At 34.5% G+C, this 27,451-nt stretch overlaps 1 protein-coding gene across 3 annotated transcripts; it reads left to right on the forward strand.

Moving 5' to 3' along the window:
• Positions 1-1,251: 1,251 nt before the first annotated feature.
• On the forward strand, positions 1,252-27,440 carry LOC138715515 (allergen Bla g 4-like). 3 transcript variants are annotated; one of them, XM_069848523.1, is made up of 6 exons: positions 1,252-1,389; positions 1,909-2,052; positions 3,508-3,638; positions 6,625-6,704; positions 19,161-19,250; positions 27,178-27,440. In XM_069848523.1, the coding sequence occupies exons 2-6, from the start codon at positions 1,945-1,947 to the stop codon at positions 27,312-27,314; spliced, it is 546 nt and encodes a 181-aa protein (XP_069704624.1). In that variant the 5' UTR covers positions 1,252-1,389; positions 1,909-1,944; the 3' UTR covers positions 27,315-27,440. The 3 variants fall into 3 exon arrangements, with proteins under 3 accessions (XP_069704624.1, XP_069704627.1, XP_069704625.1); XM_069848526.1 differs by lacking the exon at positions 27,178-27,440 and adding an exon at positions 21,014-21,051; XM_069848524.1 differs by lacking the exon at positions 19,161-19,250.
• Positions 27,441-27,451: the final 11 nt, after the last annotated feature.

Raw genomic sequence — 27,451 nt, forward strand, 5'->3', positions numbered from 1 at the left:
TGAAGTCATGTCATGTCAACCACATTCGATTAGTAGTACAGTGCCATTCAGTAATCTTTGTACTGTTTACTATTATTGCAAATTTATAATATATCCTCTATTGGCATTTCTCTACTGAACTCATATCCAATGAAAAACTATTATATCTAATTCTCCGCAATAAGGAGATACATATTGCGTTGCGCTTCACATCTTTGTCGTGTCCCCTTTCAAGTGGGATGTGCAATGCACGCCTTCGTATCAACCAAGTTCTTTAAGTGATCATGTCTCTATCGATGAAGCCTGCGAAATAGGGCACATTAATGCCGCAAGGCAATGTGAGAAAGACATTTTGTGCAGTAAATTCAAACTATTTTTCAAAGTTAGCCTACACATTTTACTTCTTATAGATCAAGCCTGGGCGTTAATAGCTCAATTGAGGTAGGCTACTGCAGACCACCCCTTGACTCTCCACTCCACAGACACAGTTATATATCGGACTGTTACATGAACGTCTGAAGGCAAGCATTGCTGAGTGACGGATTGAATAATGTATGCATCATAGCGTTTGACTCTCGCTGGTCACCTAAAATCCACCACTGATGCACATTGTTTTACTATATGAAAGCAGTGTAGTGGAAAGAACATGGGCGGTGGTATCTGCTTTTCTTTTTCCTTCCCCTGGTGTAGGCAGTCACGCGTTCTTGCCATGTGTTCATTTTTAATAGACGACCAGGATATAACACTAATTGATAACCTGAGAACACAAATTTTCAAATAATTTTTCATTCTGGACAGACTGCAACAAACAGTAGTTCAGTGATGACTGAATTTCAAATGAAAGTTTTCTGTTTTCCGGCAGAACAGTACATAATTACACTATTTTACGACCATACCTCAACAAATTCAACAGATAACTCGAAGAACTGCTTGCGATAATATACAAGCGATTGCAAAAAAATAATTCCATAATTATCAGAATAAGGAGAATCATAAGCAGTTGGCCAGGAAACGTGCACAATGAGATAAGAGGTCACTATTGTCATTATTTCCAGGAATTTCACAGCGAGATATGAAAGGTTCAGAGCCATAGTGGTCCAAGCGCCATTAATGAAAAACGGAGAAAACAAGGTCTTAAATTGAGTGATTACCATGATTTAACGAAACATATAGCAAGTAATATAAAGTATGCACATTCAAACTAAATGATATGTCAATCTTCATTAAATTATGCTATTCACTTAACGTTAACCCTTGCTTCCTCCGTTTTTAGTAAATGGCGCTTGGCCCTCTACAGCTCTGAACCCTTCATATGTAATGGGAGGGAACGTTGAAAAAACTTTAGAATAAATTGTCCATGAAGCTACGTTAGCTACATTAGTTCGTGAACTAGCTGACAGCATTAAGCAAGTAAGTATACGTAGTATACAGTAAAGATAATAATGTTATCCAACTGAGAGTATGTAATTTATTCTCACATCAAACTAGATTGTATACAAGCGGTGCGCATATTCGAAAAGTGCGCTGCAAAGCTGTGCAACATGAAGTGTTGTTACCTATAATAGCGGTAAACCTCGGTTGGCCCCACAATGCGTCTAGAATAAACTTACATACATATGAAAATAACTGTTTCGGTATCGGTACTAAATTCCGAATTTTAAAGCGATTACGGACCGCATCTTAATTTATGGAGCGTATGGAAATTGGGTCCAAAATTAGGAATAGGTTGAGTTTCGTTGTCGGAAACTGAGAAGAGGAAGATCGGTTGTTTGTGTCAACGTATTAATGGAGTGTTCGTGGACAAGTTGCTGCACAAAACCGGTTCTTCTCTCGCTCAGTAAGTTGTAATAAATTCTCAAAAAGAAATATCACAATATTACTCGTATCACAGAATTACCAACCTTTACCCTATATTTTTCTCTTGGCCAGGTGTAATTTTGGTGCCCCATTCCTTTACTGTGTACCATGGCGTCGTTTCTACTTGTGTTTGCACTTTGTCTCGTCGTTCAATCGACCGTGGCCGAAGACTGCAAGACTGGAAAATCTCTAATCGAAGACATCGATGTATACAAGGTAAGAAATTGTTTATCGTTTTAAAGTGAAAGCTCTCTCGGAGAGCGTTGTTGACTCCCCTTTGAACTGAAATTTCTGAATTCAATAAATATTGTTAATAATGAATATTCCAATTTTTTCTGAGTGCTTTTTATTACCAAGAAGTAAGTGTCCGTATTAACCAGTGTAACACAGAGGAAGATGCCTGGCTGTTTCATACAGCACTCACCAGAGGCCCAATAAAGTGTTCATTCGGCTCTGTGGAGATTCATGTTTCATCAGTTGTTTTAGCAAATCTAAAGAAGGAACGATTACATTTTGATTACCATCACCGAAATTAATTAAGCGAATTTACGAGCATAGGATGCATGTAGAGGTGACGTAGATTGTCGGGAGAGAGTTCCTCTTTATAGGAAAATGTGTGGTTCGCCAAACCCAAACTAAATGCCACACTTTCTTCTTAGAAAAAGCAGAAGCAAAGTAGGTATAGGAATGAACTCTATAGCGTCTAACCCACCTCGCAGCTCTGGATCTACTCCACCTCTTAGTTTCGCTTTAGTGCCCAACACTTTCCGCTCCACCGATCTTTCATCATTATGATAACGCAGAATTGCTGCATGGAAATATCATATGTACTTCGATACACCACTATAGTAGAATTATTTAGATTAAATCGATTTATAGATCTTTTATATGTATACAGGGTGGAAATGAAACCCTTCACATTTTCAGAGGGAATAGATCATATTGTATGTAACAAAAATTGAAATACCATGTTGGTGGAAAGTTCATAGTTTTCTGAGAAAAAAAAAATGTTTTTTTCCCAAATACTTAACACCCTGTTATTCGGTAACTATTGCGAGTAGGATAGTGACTTTCATCCATATCGATAGAAAATCTAATAAAGAATAATTTATCACTCTGGCATATTTCAAACGCGTCGACGGTTTTCGCGTAAATTTAATTTAAAACCACTAATTTCAAGCCACTGAACGATGCGAACAGATTGCAACGTCGTAGCGAGAGAGGGAGGCTCGCGTACAGAGACAGACCTGAGTTCGTTCACCTCTTACATCTTTACTACTTGAAGAAAAGATTACTGTGTTAGCGGCGATGTTAAACGTGCATTTAATTACAAAACGTAAAAACGGTTTCCTATTTCTTCAATGTACCCTATCGCCCCTTTCAATCTGCAGGGGTATTTCACTTCCACCCTGTGTATATAGGGCTTTTACGAGATGTATAGATGAATTCTTTCAATTAAAGCTTTACACGATTTTATTGTCATCCTTCGAACAGTTAAAATATGTTTCCTGTAGCTCACTCTTATTCAGATAAACACTTTATTATTTTTTTAACTCTAGACACAAGACCAAGGCTTCAGCTGCCTTTACGAGAAGTCATGATAATAATCCTCACCCATGAACATAAACTGAGGACGGTCTTGTCTAATTGAGATCTGTAATCTTTATATAGGTACAGGATTCTTGGAAGGTTGTCTACGTCAACAATAAAGATCTGATGGCAAAATTCTCCTGCTGGGTAAGCGAAGCAAGCACCGCACCTAACGGAGAGCTTCAACTGCAGGTCAGCATCGTTGACAACAGGTAAGACAAAACAAAGCCTGGCAGGGAATTTGAGGACATCTATAATGTGATTCCTTATACTTACAAAGTATAAAGAGAATTAGGATTGATAAGTAACTTACAATTTGCTGTAAGATTTCATTGCATGTAATAAAGGAAAGAAATGAGCTATGTGATCAACATTCAATCTTCCAATAATAATAATAATAATAATAATAATAATAATAATAATAATAATAATAATAATAATAATAATAATAATAATAATAATAATAATAATAATAATGATAATAATAATAATAATAAAAATAATAATAATAATAATCATAATAATAATAATTTATTTTTTATTTATTTACTTATATTTAATGTGTTGTACAACAGCCAGTGGCCAATTACAGTTCAGCACAAAGAATATAACAAAAACATCAGCAATGATATAAATAACAATAAAAGTACAATGACGTAATTAAAATAAGGGCAATTAAATAAAATGATAATTATAAATTAAATAATGGAGTTATATAAATGAAGAATGGAAACATATAAATAGTATTACAAAGGTACGCAAGACGACGAGAATATTATAACACAACGACAATAATAACATTGGATAGATGGAATAAAGGGGATGACTAAAATACATAAAATAATGACAATTAAAGTAATATTATTTGAAAATGAAAAGATGGAATCATGTAAATGATTAAATAAACAACTAAATAATATAAAAGGTAACGAGAATAATATTAAAATTCATATTTAAACTAGAGAAATAATAATAATAATAATAATAATAATAATAATAATAATAATAATAATAATAATAATATTAAAATTGAATACAATATTTTAGAATGACAATAATACAACTATTAAATTAAGTAAACTGATATTATAACGTTAATTAACAGATACAATTAAATAAAACAATCTTAAACAAAGAATTCTTGTCTAGTCGATGATATAATATTATCGGTATTACAAGAATAATGAAAATGTTACTATGTAAATTGAATAAAATTTTTAGAAGAATAAATAAATCATATAAGTCATTGCAAGAACAAACTGAATCTATACATTGAAAGGATCGAATTCGCCTTCATGCATCTTGGCGTTTTAATGCATCTGGAGACTGGTGAAAGAAATGTTGAATTTCTATTATAGAAAAGTTTGTGAGCTCTTTTATCATCGTCTGAATACGTAAGATAATATTCTTTAAGAAGAAGTCACAGGGTACACCTTTTAGAACCTTGCAAAGAATGGATAATCGAACTCATGACGTCTTGTAGGCTTCGAAAATTACAGTATTCGCATTTTCTCTCATAGCTATGTCCGGAATTAATGATAATGAGGAGAAATCTGAATGATCATAAGGATATAATTTTTCTTTGTATGTATTCTATTTTAGCCGAATCAGTAGTTGTAATAGAGTTCAAAACTACAGATGCAAAATATTCGAGTTTCGATCGCACTGTTATAGGCTGTAGTAGATTCTTAAAAGAGAATCAGCCGTGGAAAAAGAATAAGTTATGGACCGCATTATTCCCAACGTTCTGATTGCATGATTGTAAATTAATGTAATCAACATGATTACGAAAATACAGTTTACTGTCAATGAATATAACCAGATATTTTACACAATCAGTTCTGTTTATTACAGCAATATTTAGATAATAATTAAATTTCAGTGAAGAAGTTTTCGTGGAAAAGGTTATCACATTAGATTTGGAGACGTTAATTTTCATATCATTAACTTCTGACCATTCTGCAACTGAGTTAATGTCACATAGAAGAGACTGACTTATTTGTAATAAGTTTCCCATTTCATTCTAAGCGTGAAAATATATCTAACCAGACAATGTAGTGAACGGTAGAGGAGGGCCTATACCTAGATTACCGGATTTAAATTCTTCGAATTTTTGTGTATGGAGTTACGCAAAAAGCCAAGTTTACACAACAGACATCACCACAGCTGAAGAATTGCAGTAGGCCTATCGGATTGTAGATGCCTTCCAGCAAATGAAGAATGACCCAGGACTGCCATGGTCTTTGCAGAGAAAACTAGACAGATGCAGTCAAGTTCATGGTCAGAACTTTGAACATCTTCTGTAAAATTCTTCAGTTAACATGTTGATACCGTACCGCACCTTGTTTATCCACAAACTTTACTGTTGCTCAAACAAAAATTTTTCTTTTGTGTATGTTTAATCATATTTCAATACCAAAATTATGAATTTTACTGTCCCGTGACTGATAAATGAAATAAAGCTATCACTGATTTTGTTGGAATTAGTACTTAGTATATTCAGCTGGCCTCCACCAGCACAAAATGGCATTATCTCGTATATGGTTAATTTGCGGACTCATGTTTACTGGGACTATTTTGCTTCCCTTCATTTTTATTTTTCATCCCTAAACTTTTTACCGTCACTTTTGAAACACTCTGTATAAAATGAGACAAATTCAACGGAAAATCTAAATTGTCGTGTGAATAACAGATGATCGGGCGAAGTATAAATCTACATTTTAATTTATTTTGCAAATTAAGATTTAAATAAAACAAAATAAGAGTTGTATGTGACCAAAGTTGTGAATGTTTTAATAGAATTAATTTAGACACTTCTAGATTGTACTGGGAAATGTTTTTTTTTTTTATAAAAATGATTTTTCTTTTTCAGTTTCACGATGTTATCTTTCTTAAATTAACTAATTCTTTCAATGCATACATATGTCAAATCAATAACGTAAATAAAAAAACAGCTATAAGTCAATATCCGACAACTGGTAACTTCTCATATCTTCGCACACACAATGTGGACTGATTTGGGTATAGGAATGGACTCGTTATCATTGTTGTTACGGGATATGACAAACATTTCCATGATAACGTCAGTGTAATTTCTGTTGCACAAAATCTTTCCGTTTTTTCTATTAGTGTAGGACGACCATATAATTAATTATACGTAAAAAGTTAGTAAACAAGAACAACGTGTTCCTGTTGCAGTAACGGACAGAACAACACCTTCCATGGAACCTACGAGAAGGTGAACGGCCACTACGTGGATTACATTCTTTCTGACAATGGTGAGTGCTAATAAAGTTGCAGCCACATCGCTCCGGTTGATACTCGTACACTGACCTTCAAAGAAATCTGACCTACGATTTTACGATCGTGTAAGCGAACTTTCCAACCACGGATAAGTCAGACCCAAAGATATCAAATTTAACGAACTTTGAAAGAGTTCCGCTAGTTCTCGGTAGATGGCACCATTATTGGGGCGGTTAAAAGTGTCAGAGAAAGTGATTATGTCGATTAAGCATAATTAATTCTCGTAATTGAATATATTAGCGGTTTGCAGCTTACCCATTGTTGTTTTACAATAAGTAGAGTGGTATCAAAATTGAATTCTATAATTCGGATATATTTATGTGCTACTGACAATAGACTACTATTATCTTCGCCAACTATTCACAGAAATAATAACTAAAGAAGTCACACTTACACCAATAAATTATCGACCACTATCGATTAGTAGGATCAGATGTCTTTGAACGTCTGTGTAAATTCGTTAAGTGTTGTAGCAATGCACCTCGGCCTAGTTGGATATTGGCATATTGTCAAGATTCTCAGGTCGCCAAATCCATTGCACAGTTGTCAGCAGATACTATTTTAGCTCTGTAAAGTTAACAACTTACATATTTAAATACTCGTACGTACATTATCAAAAAAACGAGCACTTTCCTTTCATGCTTTAAGAAGTAGAACTTAATAAGAAAATAGGATAACATTAAAGTAACAAACTGGAAACAAATTTATTACAAAGTCCTTACTGCCACAAATTACATAAATACTACGACTTGCATTAACTTGTTGCTTACCTCGAAGTGAAGGTCACTGATAACTAATACTGGTGTCTTTGAACCAACCTGTTGGTCAAGTCGAAATATCTCTCGTGTGCTTATAGATAGTTATGGCTAGCTAAATGGTGTGATACGTGCAACAGTATTTATGATTTCAAATGGAAAACCTGAGGCAAGCACGCCACTGACAACTGTAACTAGTCTGACGGGTACAAAATTGTGGGAAGATGTACAATCGTGAAAATGTTAACTAGTTCGCATTATTTTGAATTGCTGAAATTGAAATTTATTACAAAATAATTTACATCGCATCCTTTCAAATTAGGAAATAACAAGGAGAATATTAGTAGACCCTGTAGTTTTCACTTATGAGTGAATCAATAGCGTCAGTTCAGCCTTCTAAATCTAATTCAAGTAAATACGCTGTTTTCTTCCAAAGATTTAAAATGTTTTATATATTATAAAACCAGGAAGCCTATAAAGAAGAATAGTGGTGCTATGAAGAGTATTGCTGCCATACTTCATGGGAGGAGTTCAACGGCAGGGACTTCACAGAGGAAAGTCTTTCATATAAAAGGAACAACAATTTATTATGCCAATTTGCGTTATATCTTATATTTAGTGGAGAATTGCCTTGACTTGAAGAAAAATTGCAACATCGTAATAAATTCAGTATCACTTCCCAACGCATGGAAACTCCCCCTCTTCGCAGCTGTGAGGCGGTTATGTAGTCATTGTCAGCAGCAAATCTTTTTTTTTTTTTCATACATTTTACGATGAGCTGTTGGTATGTCTAACAATATTACTAATAATAATAACAACAGTCCTAACACTTATCTTTCTTGAAATTTAATTGTTTGTCTTTAGTTGGTATCAGGACCAACGTTTTCGACTAACTGAAAATCATCTTCAGGTCCCAATTTACATAAATGAATAGGCCTACCTGCGGGCAAAAAAGAATTTAACTGGCAAAACTTAAATTTTTCAAGATAGAGAAAAATTATTTTGACATTTTATTGGTATATATTTTCAATTCTTTTTTCTTTGGATCCCATAGTGTTTCTGTAGCAATGTAGATTATAGAGGAATGGAAAAACATTCAACATTGCTGAACTTTTAGAAATTGAACAAGATACTAACTTTCTATCTAAGAGTTCGTAACACTCCGTTACATTGTTGGTTACAAACTTTTAACAATTTATACAGTATCTTCTAGAAACTTCCTGACGAGTACTCTTTCTCCTGACATCTATAAGCTCCACACATTCAGCAGATGGGCAAAGACGTCGCTGATTATTAATCCATCTGGTACAATTTTTCAAAGAAGAGCTTGCTGTGTTCCTTACTTAAATCCTTGCATGGATAGGGGCATTTGCGTCAAGCCATAAGAAACAAAATGTGTATTTAGATAGAAATCATTCACGGCTAAGCATTACTGTAATGTTGTCTTTTACTAACTTAATTTTCTATTGAAAATGGTAGTTGTCTCACCGTAACCTAAGATTCATATGTGGTTAACAAAGGCTTACAACCTTTATGCACCCACCTCTTCACTTGGTATTTTTCCTAGTCTATGTCTCTTTCCAGAGCTATATACTGTATGGATGTCCAGAATTCCTTTTGTGTCTCTTCTGATTCCCCTTCCACTTCGACATATTATTTTCGCTTTTTACTTTATTTCTGTGGCCACAAAATGTTGGACTAACTTTACAGCATGCTAAGTCAGCCATTACTACTAAACGTTGCAACCTTTTTGTTTCCGCTCAGCAATATAATTTCATACATAAACAGACAAATATCAGAGTAGCCAAAATTAACTCCATACATACATTTCTCATGGCTTCGAGAAACAAAAATGCAAGTTACAGCAGTTTTTCTCGCAGGTATTCAAATGTAACTGCTTAGTGAACACAGTAATTTAACTTATAAGGTTTACAAATCAGCATATATTTAAATTAGAGCTTAAAATTGCGTATAGGTGGAAAGCATACCTTTAACCAGACCACAATGCACATCTACACTCCGTAAGGTAGGCTATAGTCAAATTACTCGAATAATTGCAATACTAATAAAATGGAATACTCCATTTTAAATTATAGGCCTAAATATTAATTTTTTCACAAACTTGCGTGTTCGGAACGTCAACGCTATGGATTATCTCACATCGCCATAATGTAAAAATGTTTAATTATAATGCTTGTTTGCAATTGGTCAATTAACATCGTTGCTCAAGAATTCGTTAAATGTACAAATGTTTTAAGCAGTTATTGTTTGTAAAATCGACATTGACTGTTAAACCATAAGGTAACCTTTACGTAATTTCAACATTTAATTTCAATATATGATTTTTAATTGTTCAAAGCTGTGCTAATCTGTAAACCTTATAACTTATATTCCTGTGTTCGCAATGCAATTATATAGGGCGTATGTAAATTGGGACCTGGAGATGACTACCATATTAATATTATAAGAAAGATAAGTGTTTAAGACTTGTTATTACTTAGTTATATTGTCAGGAAACACCAAGTTTGTTTTACGAGATGACTGAGTGCCTTTGCAAAATAATCATTCATCATAATTTTTTATGTTTAATTAATTAATTTATTTATTTCCGCATTAAATAAATTACGAGTTTTACTGCAAACCAATCAAGTATCACTGCTTAATATCAATGCAGTTAAATATAATTGGAATAGGCACAAGAATGTGTACGCAGTTCAGAAGCAAGTTTTAATAATAATAATAATAATAATAATAATAATAATAATAATAATAATAATAATAATAACAATAACAATAATAATAATAACAATAATAATAACAATAATAATAATAATAATAACAATAATAATAATAAAAATTTAATTTGAAACTTTGTCGAACATCATTCCCATGCTGCATTGAATACAAGAAACGAAACATGTTACTTTCTATTGGAATAACAATAAAATTAGGTTAAATGTGGCGCTAACATCAGAATTACAGTATGAAGACTTTAAATCTTCTGTTCTGTAAAAGCCCAGTACAAATCTTAAAAATCTCTGTTTATTACTATGATGCATCAGGTTACAAAAATATCCAGTCACATTGAGTTTCAAATAATAATTTATTACACCAAAATATAAAGCCGTAATCCATTTCACGCAAAGCGCAGTAAAAAAAAAATATAGGTTTTAGGTTGAATTGTTATGTTTTATTTAACGACGCTCGCAACTGCAGAGGTTATATCAGCGTCGCCGGATGTGCCGGAATTTTGTCCCGCAGGAGTTCTTTTACATGCCAGTAAATCTACTGACATGAGCCTGTCGCATTTAAGCACACTTAAATGCCATCGACCTGACCCGGGATCGAACCCGCAACCTTGGGCATAGAAGGCCAGCGCTATACCAACTTGCCAAGCAGGTCGACTAGGTTGAATTGTTACATTATTTGCAGTTATAATGGGTTCCTTATATTTTGCTATAGAGTTGAATTAAGTTGCAATCTGTGCCACTTTTCCATTGCTGTTGTTTGGAGTACAACTAACTACCAATTATTAAATTATTTTCATTATTTATTACATTAAAAGTCTCTTTAGCATATAGGCTACATAAGCTTCTCAGAAATACATTTGCATAACAAAATTCAACATACAGAAGTGAATTTGAAAAAAATGCTAAATTCCCTTTCGTAGGAATCCCGTAGCCTACCTTCAAAGAACCTAACATAAAGAACTCACCCTCTCGGCAGCATGTTACGGAAAAAAGATAGGCCTAGCATGCGTCTACATATCGGTAACTATTATATTACAAATGGCTTTTAAGCAACCCGGAGGTTCATTGCAGCCCTCACATAAGCCAGCCATCCCTCCGGTCTCCCAACTAATACTGTAGGCCTATGTGCATTTCTGGATTCGCCCATACGTGCTACATGCCCTGCCCATCTCAAACGTCTGGATTTAATGTTTCTAATTATGTCAGCTAAAGAATAAAATGCATGCAGTTCTGCGTCCTGTAACTTATCCATTCTCCTGTAACTTCATCCCTCTTAGCCCCAAATATTTTTCTAAGCACATTATTCTCAAACACCCTTAACCTCTGTTCCTCCTCAAAGTGATCGTTCAAGTTTCACAACCATACACAAGAACCGGTAATATAATTCTTTTATAAATTCCAACTTTCAGCTTTTTTTAGAGCAGACTGGAAGATAAAAGCTTCTAAACCGATTAATAACACGCTTTTCCCATATTTATTCTGCATTTAATTTCCTCCCGAGTATCATTTATATTTGTTACTGTTGCTTCAAGATATTTGAATGTTTACACTACTTCATAGGATGAATTTCAAGTGTTTATATTTCCATGTCCTACAATAATCTGGTCACGAGACATCATTATATGAGGTCCCAGTGGGTAATAAAGCCCATCGAGAAATAAGGCCCAATTTTGAAATTCGCGGATCAAGGCTAAGAGGAAGAGTGATCACTCTGTAGTCATGTTGGGGAACTAAAATTACATCTGCCTAATAAATTGCGCGCAGCTTATGTTGGTAGTAATGGAGTAACAAGAAGAAAACGCGCCGAAACATTGTTGAGGAGACAAAACTATAATATTGGAAGTAAAGTTAAATGTAATAATATATTTCAATGCTCAGAATATTGGAAATGTTATTGCATGTTATGCTTGAGAGATATTTCATCGTTCCAGATACAGGTTCAAAATAATTTTTCCAAATCTCCATGACACAGATATACCCTCAAAATCATACCAGGTCTGTGATCGTGCAATAAGGCCCAAGCAACAACAGGCAAATAAGGCCCGGGCCTTATTTCCCGACAACTATTAAAATTTACAAGACGATTAAATAAGTTAATTATATTATTGAGCATGAACTTCCACTTCAGATTGCAAATGTTTTAATAATAATAATAATAATAATAATAATAATAATAATAATAATAATAATAATAATAAATATCTAGGGATAAAATTAAACTATGCTATATAAATAATTTAAGTACAGATTACTATTTTGTTCGCAGACATTGCATTTACTCTTATGTGTTTGTGAACTGCAACCACTTGATAAAACGATCTATAGATCCTTCGAACACTATTGGGATGAAACATTGCTCAGATACTGGGAGCTTCATCCTGAAAGGCGACTACATAAAGAGAGATTCTCAGCACTATTTAAACCTGTCTGGAATAAAATGCATGACCGTACAAAATGTCGCCAATGGTTTCCGAGCCACTGGTATCTATCTTTTTGCGCCAGATGTTATACCAGAAACAGTCTTTGCTCCAAGTTTGGTCACTGAACATCCACTGGAACAACAGGACTCAGAAATACGAGCAGCAACTCATTCATAAATTACAACTGAATCATCTTTCTTTGGTATAGAAAATAAGGCATTTGGCTCCAAGCCTTCAACACCTCAATCAACTACAATAGAAGGTAGCCAGAGTGATGACAATCAGGTACCAGGACAAGTGGAGTACAAATCGAAAATACTGGTAAGATAACAAGCCCATTCGCAACTATTCTGAGCACACCGAAGAAAGTAGCATGCGAGAAACAGGTAATCTGTAAAAAAGCATTAAATTATAAAGCAGTCACACTTACAAAGGAATTCTTTGTGAAAGTAACCAAAGAGGGCGAAGAAGAAAGATATAAGAAAGACAATAATAAAGGAATGGGAAATAACAATCCAACCCCTAAAAGGAAAAACACTAAGGAGGAAAGTATTGAGGAAACGAGAACAGTTGGCTTGAAAAAGAGCAATATCTCCCAGTCGAGACATGATGTTAATAAGGAATGTACTGTTTTGTCTGTGAATCAGCTGAAGCATTGGATATGGGATAGTGTCCATCATGTTCATTGTGGGTCCATGAAGTTTGTGTGGGCCTCACTGCCTCTAATAAATATGTTCTTGTATGCCCTAAATGTTTGGAATAGTCAGATTTTTTCTGTGACACACTGTTTCAGATTTTAAGAAGTTTATTGTCACTATTGTTGACAAATACGATTGCTCAGGTATTCCAGTACATGTAATTGTTGCTTGTATTCATTTCACTTTATGTTATTGTGATATTAACTCTGTTTCCTAATCTGATGAGTTAATTGAAATGTACTCTCTTTGGACTCTATTACCCTACGGCATGGGCCATATTAACAGACTACTCGGGAAATAAGGTCCAGTTGCAAATATTTGCTAAATTTGGAATAACAAGGAAACATTTTGATATATCAGTCTGTTCTTTTTCGTATTTTGTTACATAAATAAACATCTTTAGACATTACCTCATTAGTGTAATTCTAAACCAACTTCAGTACCGGCCATAATAAAAGATCCGTTAGGTGGGCCTTAATACCCACAGGGACCTTACTTTGTCTTTTTGGGACTTACTTCCAAACCTCTCTCTCTTTACTTGCTTCAAGTAAAATTTCCGTGTTTTCCCTAATCGTTTGTGGATTTTCTCCTAACATAGTCACGTCATCCGCATAAACAAGGAGCTGATGTAACCCATTCAATTCCAAACCCTCTCTGTACATATCGTTAACAGCTTTGCCAAATATCCATTAATTTAACTGCTTTATTAATTATTAAAGTAATGGAATATCCCTAAATCATAAACATGGCAGACACATTATACAAAATATTCGTTTCAACTGAGCACTCTTATGTAAAGACATTCATAAAATACGTGTTTGAAAAATAATAAGTTCAAAATTTATCATGTCAAACAATTATTTTTGGGAAATTTAACGAAAAAGAGCAAAATAGTAGAGTAGGTACTTTTCCAATCATAACACGTCAAGGATTCGTCCTTTAAAAGGACTTCCGCTGAATACTTTCCACCCTGGATATATAATATATTATATATAAATATATTATATATAGTTTCAAGAAAAATAACGCCAAGAGATTTTATGAGTTTAGGACTATCAGCCTGTTATCGGACTCGATGAAGATTCTCCTGCGAATATTAAATCGACATTTATATTCTAAGATGGAAGGAAAGTTGGAAGAAGAGCAATTTGGCTTCAGAAAGGAAAAATTACAAGAGATGCAATTCGACAGCTGCGAACAATCGGCGAAAGATACCTAGAAAGAAAGAAAGAAAGACAGAAAGAAAGAAAGAAAGAAAGAAAGAAAGAAAGAAAGAAGAACGTATCGTATCTGTGGACATGCAAAGGCTTTTGACATAGCGGATTGAAATAAACTTATGGGATACAGAAAAAAAATTGGTATGGATTGGCAAGAGAGGACTATTCCGTAATCTATACCAATAATAAATCTATAACCGATATTTTTCTGATAATTTTCGGTTTTCCACAAATAATTGGTGTCAACATGTATAATTATTCATCCTGAAACCAAAAATCGCTTTTTTTGAAATTGTTCTTTGTATGTCTGTCTGTCTGTATGTTTTTTCCTTTTCACGCGATACTGGCTGAACGGATTTCGATGAAAAATTGGAATGTAAATTAACTGCGCTGTAGCTTAGATTTTAGGCTATATGCCATTCAAAATACTTAATTTAAAAGAGGGGTTATAAGGGGACCTGAATTAAATAAATCTAAATATCTCGCTTATTACTATTTTTTTGACAAATGTTACGTAATAAAACTTCTTTAAAAACGATTTCCGATAACTTTTATTCTATGCAAAATATTGATAGGACTGATATTACTATGCTGTGCCGAAGTCCATAATATTTCCATGCAGGAATTCTGCATTACCATGTGGCGAGATATATCCGTTTTGAAATAACAATGCTTTTATATCATGGCCAAGTTCGATTAATATACGAGTAATAAAGATAAAAGAAATGACTCTGCATTTATTTCAGGCGGCAACAGTCGGATTAATATACGGATGATATAATATGTATTTATAGTATACTAAATATTACTAGCCTATTTTGTGTGTTTGTATGAGGAAATCTCAGGAAACTATATAATACGAGGCGCGTCCATAAAGTAACTTTCCAACTCGTCCTACATATGTTGCGCGAAGAGAGGGCGTGTACGTGATAGAATAATATCTTGGCATGGCGCATGCGCTAGCGGAACTTCCCGAGTGCTCTGAGTAGCTTCGTTGCATTGGTTGAAGATGGACGCTCCTATTCCAGCTCCCGCTGCATGTGAAGTGCGAGCAGTGATAAAGTTTTTGATTGCACAGAACATAACGCCGATTGAAATTGATCGTCAGCTGTGCCAGGTATATGGGCAAGCAGATGGCGCGTTGCTCCACAAGGTCGTCTGTGATGATGGTTGGCCTTCCACTGTGCTCCTCGTCATGCACATTTTGGCGTCCTGCAGCAGCAACGCACCATCTGCTTGCCCATATATCTGGCACAGCTGACAATCAACTTATGTGAATCCGCGCTATGCTCTGTGCATTCAAAAACTTTATACTGACGCGGCGGGAGCTGGAATAGGAACGTCCATCTTCAACCAATAAAACGAAGCACTGAGAGCACTCGGGAAGTTCCACTAACGCATGCGCCATGGCAGGATATTACTCTATCATGTGCACGCAGTCGCTTCGCGCAGCATATGGTTTGCTAGCTGTGGGACGAGTGGGAAAGTTATTTATGGACGCGCCTCGTACATTTCAATAATTATTTCATCATTGGAAAGTGTAGTTCCTTTAGATGGACGTAGGCTTTATGTCATTACAGAAGGTCATGGATGAATCGATGACTGGGCACAAATGCATATAAGGTAGGAATAAACAGAACCTTACGCACAGAACACTTTGTATAGTGTCGAAACTAATAATTAGCTATATGAACTGCAGTTAAATTTAATGCTATTTGGAGGTACCGTATTGAAATATGATGTCAGATTTGCGTTGCGATTTTTATAAAAGAATGAAAGCCATAGATGGAGTAATTTTATAAATATACATGCGGCACATATTAAGTATTAATTATTCAATAACATAATACTACAAAATTTTATTTCTTAATTACGTATTTGGGTGAGCTACGGCAATGTATACTTAATAGGTAACAGTTTTATGTAGTGAACAATACTCCATATTGACTAATTAACAAACCAACACTTTAGCATGACTTGTGGTTTGTAGGCCTTCTCAAACCCCAAACTCCACCCCTCTGAGAGCGAGATCTTATATACTCTGTCAGTTTTGGCCGAATGTTACAATAAAAACAATTAACAACATAGGTATTTCAGTCATAACGTCATGTAACACCAGATGAAATTTTGAAGTAATTACATGATTGAAATACGACTAATTGGTCTAGGGAGCATCCTTTTTGGTTGCAAGAATAATTCGCTTAACATGTTTGTAAATTAGCCTTGAATACGTTGCGCTGCTGGAAAAGTTTTTCTTCCTGAGATTCAAGAGCCCTCACAACCAATTAAAAACTTAGGTAGGTACTTACAGCGGAACATCTGTTATCAACACACGTTTTAAATAATATAGGGCAGTACAACACCTTATTTCAAATAGTATCGTTTGATGACAAAACCTTCTTCCAGCTGAGAGTAACAACCTTCAGTTCTTACAAATGTATTCTATTTCAGACGCTGTTAATCTAACTTAATACCAAACTTAAAAGAAGACTTAATCGAACAACTCCAGAACCTATTGCATGCTAATAACAGTAACATTCATATTTCTAAATACAATTGTGAACGTCATTGAGGAGCAAACGATTTATAACTGATAATAAATTAATTATTCACTAACAATAACAAAGCTGTATTTGGAAATATATCAGATTTAAGACAATTATATTTATTTATAACAAGTGCAGCGGGCACGGCTAGTCTTTATATAAAACTATGAGTGAAAGTCAGGATAGGAGAAGAAATGTCAGAGAGAAGTGGAGTTGGGAAAGGAATGCGACAAGCATGCTGTCATTTACCGCAATAGTCACATGAATACATTCGAGAAAGTGTGAACACATTATCACAGCCGATGAACGCCGTTCTCGTAACACACATGCGTGTATGAGGACGTGGTATTCTGCGCCGCTCCTCCTACCGTTCTGCGATGCATAATCGCGTTGTAGCATAGGAACTTTATGCGGTGGCAGCAACGGAAAAGTGAAGTCACTGGTGAAATTTTACCAGTGACGTCAATGACACTCGAGAGGAAATTAAACGCATAAAAAAAAAATATATATATATAATGTATATATTTGAGTTTCTGGCTTTTTGGTTAGATGTGCAGTATTTCCATGTCATTTCCAGAAACTGAACACACTAGAACAATATGAAATATACAAACACACGAAAACACACCCCAACGATATTCTCAACACACTACTCAATTTTAAAACACATACACTCTTTGGCTCTACACTACTAACGCACCCACACAGGAAACAAGAGGCGCCAAGACCAACAATGACCAGTTTCGAAGATGACCGGAAATAGGTCGAAACATGTTAACAAGGTACGTCAATAATATTTAACACAAGAAAGTTCTTATCATACATATTCCGAAGTGATACAGTGTTAAAAGTTGTGTAATCAAGATGTATAAAAAATATCATATAAGCATGGGTCCTATTCTCAATATTTACAGAGTTAAGAAAAAAACGTATTTTACAAACAACTTTAAATTAGTGTAACTCTGAAAATATTGAGAATAGGAACTATGATTATATTACATTTTTTTTTTTTGTTCGAAATGTCTTCAGAAATAACCTAAGTAAAGGACGGTAAATCCTTGTGAATCACCCTGTATAATATGAAAATAGTACGCATAAGTGTTCTCATTCATGGTATATTGGTGCATTAAATAATTTATGTAATTAGAACATTATTTGCTAAAAATATATTTTATTAATTGGTAAAATGTGAACGTTCATTGCAAAAAGGTCATGAGTCATTGTTTTTGAAAATGTGTTTTATGCCAAACAAAAAATTTTTAATGAAAAATTTATAATACAATATTTTCCTCGATAACGCTTTAATCATTGACAGTCATATGAGAATTAAAAATTAGGTAGTTTATGCTGCAGGTAGTTTTAACTTTCTCCTGTAAAATTTCAGTTTCTTGACTCATGACCTTTTTGAAATGACCGATTCAATTATATTACCGGTTGTTCTGTATGGTTGCAAAACTTGGACTCTCACTTTGAGAAACAGAGGTTTAGGGTGTTCGAGAATAAGTTGCTTAGGAAAATATTTGGATGAAGTTTGAGGAGTATGAGGAAAGTTACACAATGCAGAACTTCACGCATTGTATTCTTTAACTAACATAATGAGGAACATTAAATCCAGACGTTTGAGATGGGCCGGGCATGTAGCACGTATTATGGGCGAATCCAAAAATGTATACAGAGTGTTAGTTGGAAGATTTGAGGAGAAAAGACTTTTGGGGAGGCCGAGGCGTACATGGGAGGATATTAAAATAGATTTGAGGGATGTGGGATATGATGATAGGGACTGGATTAATCTTGTCAGGATAGGGACCGATGACGGGCTTATGTGAAGGCGGCAATGAAACTCCATGTTCCTTAAAAGCCATTTGTAAGTAAGTTTGTATAGCTTAGATAATATGGACGACAACAATTTGGGGCCGGAAGAAGCAATTATAGCTACCACGCATTCACATCATGTTTTAAAGTGTGCTCTTTCATATCTTGGTTTTATAGTGATGTTCCAAAGTCTACGAATGTGTGCTTATCATTTATTTGTCTCATTTTTGTAGCGGGCTTATCATCTCTCTACGAGATTTTGGCGGTGGATTACCACCGGTTTCAAATCATCACTGCATGCCCTAGAGCCATTAATAGACAGCGTGAGTATTAAATTCAAATTCGTATCAAATTTTGTATGCATTGTTATTAAATCATCACATGTCTTCAGGTTACTGGGACTTAGTTATCACAAGACATCAGGTTACTGGGACTTAGTTATCAAGGAAGCCATCGAAATCCAGCTAGATGGCAATAATTTCAACAGAGACGGGGGTCTACAGCTGAGTACGGCATGGAAACCTGCCATCAATACACTTAGACCACCAGCACACGGCAGACAGTCGGGACCAGCAAGTGGCTCCTGATTGGCTGACGTGTCCACCAACCAGAATGCGCCTGGCGGTCGGGACTAGGAACTAGCTCCTGATTGGCCTGCAGCGGGAAGCCCTACTTTTGCATATATACCGGCTAGACGTGGTCCCACATCACTTCGTCCCTGAAGAAGATGGCAGAGCTAGCCGTCGAAAGCTTGGAAGCTAATCTCTAACTCACCTGGCTGAGAACCCGAGAAGAGTTATTCTACATCAAACGCCGGGAAAGCCTCAAGTCATACATGATGAAAGTTCGAAATGGCATTTTATAGCATTTTATAGTATTTAGAAATTCTTGTTTTATTTTCCAGTAATGTTACAAACAAATCACAGTTGTTGCTTTTCCACTGCTTAATATTTTCTTCACAAAGGAAGGTAGCAACAGTAGTAGTAGTAGTAATAGTAATAGTAGTAGTAGTAGTAGTATTAATAGTAGTAGTGGTAGTAATAGTAGAAGTAGTAATAGTAGTAGTAGTAGTAGTAGTAGTAGTAGTAGTAGTAGTAGTAGCAGCAGAAGCAGTAGTAGAACAATTTCCATTACCCAGATAGGCTATAATGCTTCGATATGGAATATAAATAAGAAACGAGAATACACCAATTCAGGGGTTCCCAACCGGTGTGTCGCGGAATTTGGAACTGAAAAATAAGTTTCATGTCATCCAGAAAGTATCTTTACAACTTATTTTTTATTTACAACGAAGTCTTTGATAATATGGTACATTGTATTTTGAGAGAGAATTTAACAATGAAACGTGAACACCTGCAACAATGCTTTGTAATTAATTTACTCTTGCCACTTAGTAAAAAACAGAAATTAGAATCGCTGGAACATATTGGTCAGTTTCAGTAAATACTTGTGAGCGGGTGATAGTGCTACTATTTTATCAAAAGTTCTTTATTTAGATTTTGTCAAGGGAAAATTTTTAATTCGAAAAAGACAATCCGAATGAAGTTCAGGGTTAGATGACAGCAGTACTAATTCAAATAATGTGAGCGAAAATTCCCTTCAGGGTTCACAAAAACGTTTTGCGTTTCATAATTATAATTATGAATACTTATAATATGGTCTTACGTGGCGTGGAGATGAATATAAACAAAATCCCGAGCGTTTATATGCGGAAATGTTTTGTCAAATCAGTCGATGGTGCCGAATAAACTAAAAAATTATTTAGAACAGCCGTTTTCAAATTCATACTTGTGTCAATCAGCAATTCTCTACCATCAAAATAGTCAAGTCTAAAAAAAAGGAAGAGACTGCTGCATCTTGATGACTTACGTGTTGGCCTGGCAACCATAAGGCACGTATGGAGAAACTCTGTGCAGCCCACCAAGCGCAGATTTTATACGCCTATTAATTTAAATAAGTTAGTTTTCAAAAACGACAATAAAAATCTTTTATCGGACATCCAGTATAGACAGTTGGGAATTTTGACACACAGGTATTGTATCTTTGCTTATTTCTAATGCCACTCAAGTTGCTGCTTTTTTTTTAGATTGCGTGTTAACATCGACCTAACTACAGCAGTGGATGTCCAACATTACACAGAAGTTATCAGTGCTTTCTTTTCTGGCGGAACGCACTGGAACGGCTTAGACCTTGAAAGTCTTAGCTGAACGAAAAGGAGGTTAAAACGACAAAATTCTCGTGCAATGAGTAGTAATCATCTCCCCAGTTTGCTACAAAATATTCTCCACAGAGTTCAACTACCTTTTGCTGTAGAAGGAAGCACTGGTTGTTATGTATTATTATTATTATTGTTATTATTATTATTTTTAAAAACAAATACGTGTGTCGCGATATCGTGGGCGTTCTGTAAAGTTTGTCTTCAGTCACAAAAGCTTGGGAACCACTGCATTAATTGATAAATTGTAAATAAAAATGAAATAGAATAGGTAGCAAGTAATCATTAAAAATAGGAAATTACGAAGTGAGTAAAATTTATTAACGAGAGCAGTATATTTGAATGTTTAAAATAGACAGTAAATCACAGGCTAACTAAAATTGAATCGGTTTTTTTTTTGTGAAATCCGATAAGTCAAATTTTAACAAAATTGAGTGTATTGCTAATTTATGTTGCATAGGGATAGATACACCATTTTCAGAAAAATGTCACAAGCCAAACGGCATTTCTGCTGTGACATGTGCGCTTGAAAATTAAGTTACGTGGATAAGGCCCATAAGTCAGTGACAAGATTGACACAGAATGATCAAAACTATAACCTATGCTGTTGTGTTTGATAAATTAATTTATTTTGAGTGTGAATTTTGGATTTTTTAGAATAATGTTTTTAACGTATTACTGATTTATTGTACTGAATTATTTCATGCAGAAGTTCATTATTTATGTCTTTAGTGACATTATATACAGGTTGGAGTAAAGTTTGTCCACAAGAAGCAAAAATTATGAACTCAGCTTCTAAATATTGTTTTTAAGAATGAAATTCGTATTTTTTAACCAAATTTTCTATTATTTCATGAAATAAATATATTGTTTTGTTAAATCTTTACCAGAATTTGATAAACGCCATAAGTCAGACATTTTTAAACCTGAAATTGAGTCATATTCTAATTAAAATTATTCTTTCGGACACAGAAATATTCGTTAAATTTTTACTAACATTTCCCATTTCAAACATTCCAGTTCTCAAGTCATGCATTTCTTTTAAACAGTTTTTTGTGCTTCCCCAAACGCTGTATTTCGTGACTTAAGGGGTTTCTAAAAAAAGATTCAATTAACGATAACAGTGCAAATACATTTTTGAAGGTAATATCAAATTGCAAGCTAACAAAATTTAACAACATTACAAATGAACCTGTGAAATAAATAGCAAATCACAGACCACAAGTTAATTACAGTGACAGCAGTGTAAATGATTTTATTTAAATAAATACCAAATTACATGCTAACAAAATATAACATCTACAGTATATACAAATGAATGTTTAAACACTCGAGAATGGCAAATTACAACTATCTAAAATTAACAATTATTCATAGAACTAATTGCTCAGCAGAGCCAAACCGTGATTAAACGTTAGAGCAAACATAAATGGAGGGATATATGGCAGAGTATGAAGTACAGAGGTAAAGAGTATCACAGAAACCTATGTGAGCAGTTTACGCTGAGTTTAGAGTACTTGCATTAGTTGTCCGTTTGTACATTCTTCCTAAAGCAGTACGATTGCTTACGAGGAAATGCTTTAGAGAGTTTCAAAAGGAATTTTCTGTTTTCTGACTGCAGATGTTGGGCGGAAGCGAACTAAAGATTTTGAAACATAGGTCAAAGGGAGGCGAGTCAAAAAGTTTAGTAGTATACTTATAGAGGGTTAGGGCGTTTTTTTTAGTATAATAATATTGATAACCACAATATCGCTTGAATAAATTGTTATGTTTGAAAGCATTATGGACACATTCGAAGACAATTATGGACAGAACTGTTAGAATCTTCTGTTTTTTGAATAGACGTTGTAAGACTCGCGAGTTTTAATTCTGAAAATGGTTATAATTATTCATTTTTGTAGGACAAGAATTCTGTCTGTTAAGCACTGTATGCTGCACCCCAAGAGATTATAGGCTTTGGTATTTTATCCTGGCCTAGTTACAGCGGTAAATGCAAGGTGAGGTGCATTCATAAATGAAATTAATATGTCCTAGAATGGAAACAGGCAGGTAACTTCCGGAATAGGCAATAGCTAATATGAATAGAATTTTAAAAAAACCCTACGAAAATTCGCTACTCATTTTATTAAATTTGAAAGTATTATAAACACTTATTCACTTTCCACATGCATATACAGATAATTAAGAACAACATAAAAATCTGGCTGTGACTGGAAAAGGAGCAGGTTATTTTACGACGCTTTATCAATAGCTTAGGTTATTTATCGTCTGAATGAGATGAAGGTGATAATGCCGGTGAAATGAGTCCGGAGTCCAGCACCGAAAGTTACCCAGCATTTGCTCATATTGGGTTGAGGGAAAACCCCGGAAAAAACCTCAACCAGGTAACTTGCCCCGACCGGGAATCGAACCCGGGCCATCTGGTTTCGCGGCCAGACGCGATAACCGTTACTCCACAGGTGTGGACAATTTACTATATCTGAGCAGCTTTATTAAATTATTCAGAAATGAAATTTTTGCATTTATAAACATTTCAAACCTAAAAACATACATCATAATGTTAAAGAAGAGAAATTAAGTTACAAAAAACTGTTGAAATTTAAAATTATATTCTTTTTCGAAATAAACTAATTTCCTGAAAATGAGAGTTTTTCTAGTTTTCCTAAGTCACGCCCTACTATAAGTTGCCATTAAAATCTTTTGGTCATAAAAACATTTGTAATGCTATTATCACTATTATTATTATCATCACTATTATTATTATCATCACTATTATTATTATTATTATTATTATTATTATTATTATTATTATTATTATTATTATTATTACCAAAGCTTTATTGAATAAATAGAGAAACATATCTGCCTACACGAAAAATACATCCTAATCTTAGTCCAAAGATCTTAATTCTTATGTTAGTGTGGATATTTTCAATATTGCATAGATTTGAGATGTTAAACAATTTTGAAGTAACTTCTACCGCCGCGCCGCACAGCGATCCTTTTACCTATCTGGCCGCGCAAAATTCGATTCAGTATTAAAATGATGCAGAAACATTAAAATAACAATTTGTACGTATGTGAAGCAATTTCCTTATCCATATGGCATGATTCGAATTCAATTTGGGCTTAATATTAACTCTCAATCACAGTGATGTAGGTATTCTATAGGCAACAACACTGTAGAACTTCAGGTCTTCATCACTGCATGTATGAAAAATATAAGAAAAATACGTGGAAGAAATCAGTTACATCATAATGGCATTATGACATAGCTAGTTCTTTATTATAAACTGTGAGGAAAATTTTACAAGTATAAAGTACTGGGGAGGACGACAAGACGTACACTAACAATGAACAGTTATCACTACTAATTTTTCCTTCAATGTAATTCAATGTTAAAAGTGTTTTCAATAATATTTAGTTCTCAGTGCTGCTGTAAGTTTCAGATTAAGTTCCTGAAGCTGGCGCGGGTTCTTGATAAACAAAGAACTTCGTTGAATACAGGTCCACTTCTCTTTCGCGTTTTCTTTGTGAGACTGCTTATTAGAGGATCTGACGACACCAAAACCATATTCAGCATTAGATAACAAGCCAATTATGGAAACTTTTTCTATATTTTGTTGATATAAAACAAATTTCTCTCTAGCAACTTCTTTCTGTGACTGGAATTTACTCTGGATTCGGTGACAAGCAAGCAAAAGTAACAATCTTAACAGCATCTACAAAACAGATTATCTGTAAGTTTTCAAATCATTATTTTGCAGTAAACAGTTAAATAGTTCATCACTTCTTTCTGCTTTGTCATCTGTATGGCGCCAAACACGAAACAGATCGTTCCGCGATACCTCTTCTATAAAAAAAGGCAAAGTTGCAAAAAGTAGGAGCTAGTTTCTATATAGGAGAAAGAATAAGATATTGTCTTTAGTCTTCTGAAAAAATTTGACCAATCGTTGACAATTCTAAATTTCCGGGTGTAAAAATACTCAAAACTACAAGTTAAAATAGCAATGATTTCTCAATTTTCAAGCAAATTTCACTTTAAAGTAATGAGCTGTGTGGAATTTTTAAAATATCACAAACATAGCACAAATCTTGGTCTCGCATATGCACCAGTAACCGATGAAAATCGTCGGACGAAAAACGTCATTTTCAGCACAGTTATCGAACATAAATTATGAGCTCGGCTTCAGGCCAGGGATACGATAAGAAACGCCATACTTCTGACTTCTTTTGTAACAAAAGAGCTGCACAAATAAGCGTAACTATAACAAATCTCGTATCCTTGGACATTATATCAATTACAAACTCCATAAAACATGAACATACGTGAAACTGAAATTGTACTTTGCGCGGCCAGATAGCAAAAAGAATCACTGTGCGCCGTGAAGGTAAATGATGAAGGATTTCTGATTTCGTAAAACTTGCAGTATGTATCTCGAATAAAAGAATATCACACATAACGTGGTGAACGTAACCTATGAAGACTTTGCCTAATTTGCAACCACATGCAATGTTAAATCGTGTCTTACTGCACAGAGTGCACTCACCCTGCATTCTGAAAGATTTTGTGATTTACTACAGAGCTTGCTCTCCAAGAATGTGCTTTTATTGTAAAAATGTAAACACCATTTGGATACACTAACCTACTCTTAACATCGGGGACATAAATTTGAAATCATTACCTGCGAATTACATCCATTCCATGGAATTATTCCCGCAAAAATATGTTTCCAAATGCTTCACTCTAAGAAAAATTTTCTAAACGTGTTTCTATTTCAACGAGTAAGACTGTAGTTTCTCATTGTCAAATTCTAACACGCACACACTGACTAAGGTACCGTATAGAGTGACGAGAAATATATTTTAATTTGAACACATTTAGAAATAATGAATATATTCACGGAACGAAGTACAGTATATCATGCCTATCTCTTAGTTTCAAAAGTTACAGTAAACGAAAGTTTTTACGACCCAAGATCAATATATTTTAAATATCAATATTGAACTTGTTAAGGTTCATCATATTATTATATCAGCTACTATGAAAAATATCTGAAACAGGTAACTTCCAATAACAGAAAAATGCTGTAGCGAGTTTATTAAACGCTAAATTATGCTTTTTTGAAATGATTGTTAAATTTCCTACTATACATTGTCCGGAATGTACCTCAAAAACAGGACATTTTTGTAATGCCTAGTATTAATATTTCTATTCTTGCTGCAAGAATCATGATGATAATGGACTATCCCGTTGAGGCCAATAAGTACATGCGGACATGAGGGTTGATCACATTGTAACGTTCAACATGATTCCGAACGACGGATGGAGATGTGAGTAATTCCTTGGTCAAACAGAAATAGAATAATATATTTTCATCAGGAATGTCCTATTCTCCAATTAGGAAAAAGTTATGTTAAAGCATAATTCTTTATATTGGTGCGCTCAGTTGGAAACTACTGCCCCGTGGATTGGCATGTGCTTCCAGTGAGTCCTTGGAAGTCTGAACACGACGAATCTGCTACCGAGGTCGTTGAATTTTCTTAACAATTGAGCGAACAGTTCTGCTGTACCTGCCAACTGGGATGAAGTTCATTCAGCAAATCAGGCAACGCTCTCGTGACCATCCCTCATGTTAGCAGAGGAAATGCAATGATGTTCGGGTAAAGGGAGTTAAGCCATTTTTGTGCAAATAGAGTTTTGTTCCCCCGGGTGAATACAGAAATTAAATTCTGTAAGTGGGTGTACAAAACAACAGATAGTAATATTAGTACAGTATGTGATGTATTTTATTAGTGCAGAAAATTATTTTCAATACGGTCCGAACTTTAATTTTCATTCATCTCAAAACTCATTTTTATAACTTATCTCGCTTTACCCTAACACCATCGAGTAATCATCCCAACACAATGCTCAACATGATTCATCTGCAACGAAAAAAAATAATAATACTAAACATTACAACATCTTTCACCTATGATGTGGGGTCTTCGGATATTATGTGTACTGTATAAAAATGAGAAATTTATTGCAGCTGTGGTTGCCATCACTTTTCTGACTTGGACACCAAGTGAGGAAGCTCTTAAAGCCGCCAAAGAGGCTCTCGCCAAGATTGGTCTCGATTTCGAGGACTTCGAGACATTCTGTCCACTGAGTGAAATAAAGGAATAATAATTTCGTCAGAAGTACCAACGATGGGGAATTAAATTAGTAGAAGTACTAATTTCATTATACTGTGTGTGATTAAAAATTTATTGTTGTTCTGACATAATAAATGTTGTAAACGAAACCATTAAATACTCTCTCAC

Source organism: Periplaneta americana, chromosome 15 (assembly GCF_040183065.1).
Source record: "Periplaneta americana isolate PAMFEO1 chromosome 15, P.americana_PAMFEO1_priV1, whole genome shotgun sequence".
In the NCBI taxonomy this organism is placed as follows: Eukaryota; Metazoa; Arthropoda; class Insecta; order Blattodea; family Blattidae; genus Periplaneta; species Periplaneta americana.

What these genes read in the sequence shown, in the direction of transcription:
- LOC138715515 (XM_069848523.1), top strand. Translation starts at nt 1,945, where the DNA reads ATGGCGTCGTTTCTACTTGTGTTTGCACTTTGTCTCGTCGTTCAATCG. An exon ending in AAGACATCGATGTATACAAG is followed by an intron (nt 2,053 to 3,507) that starts GTAAGAAATTGT and finishes ATCTTTATATAG; the next exon opens with GTACAGGATTCTTGGAAGGT. An exon ending in TTACATTCTTTCTGACAATG is followed by an intron (nt 6,705 to 19,160) that starts GTGAGTGCTAAT and finishes TCATTTTTGTAG; the next exon opens with CGGGCTTATCATCTCTCTAC.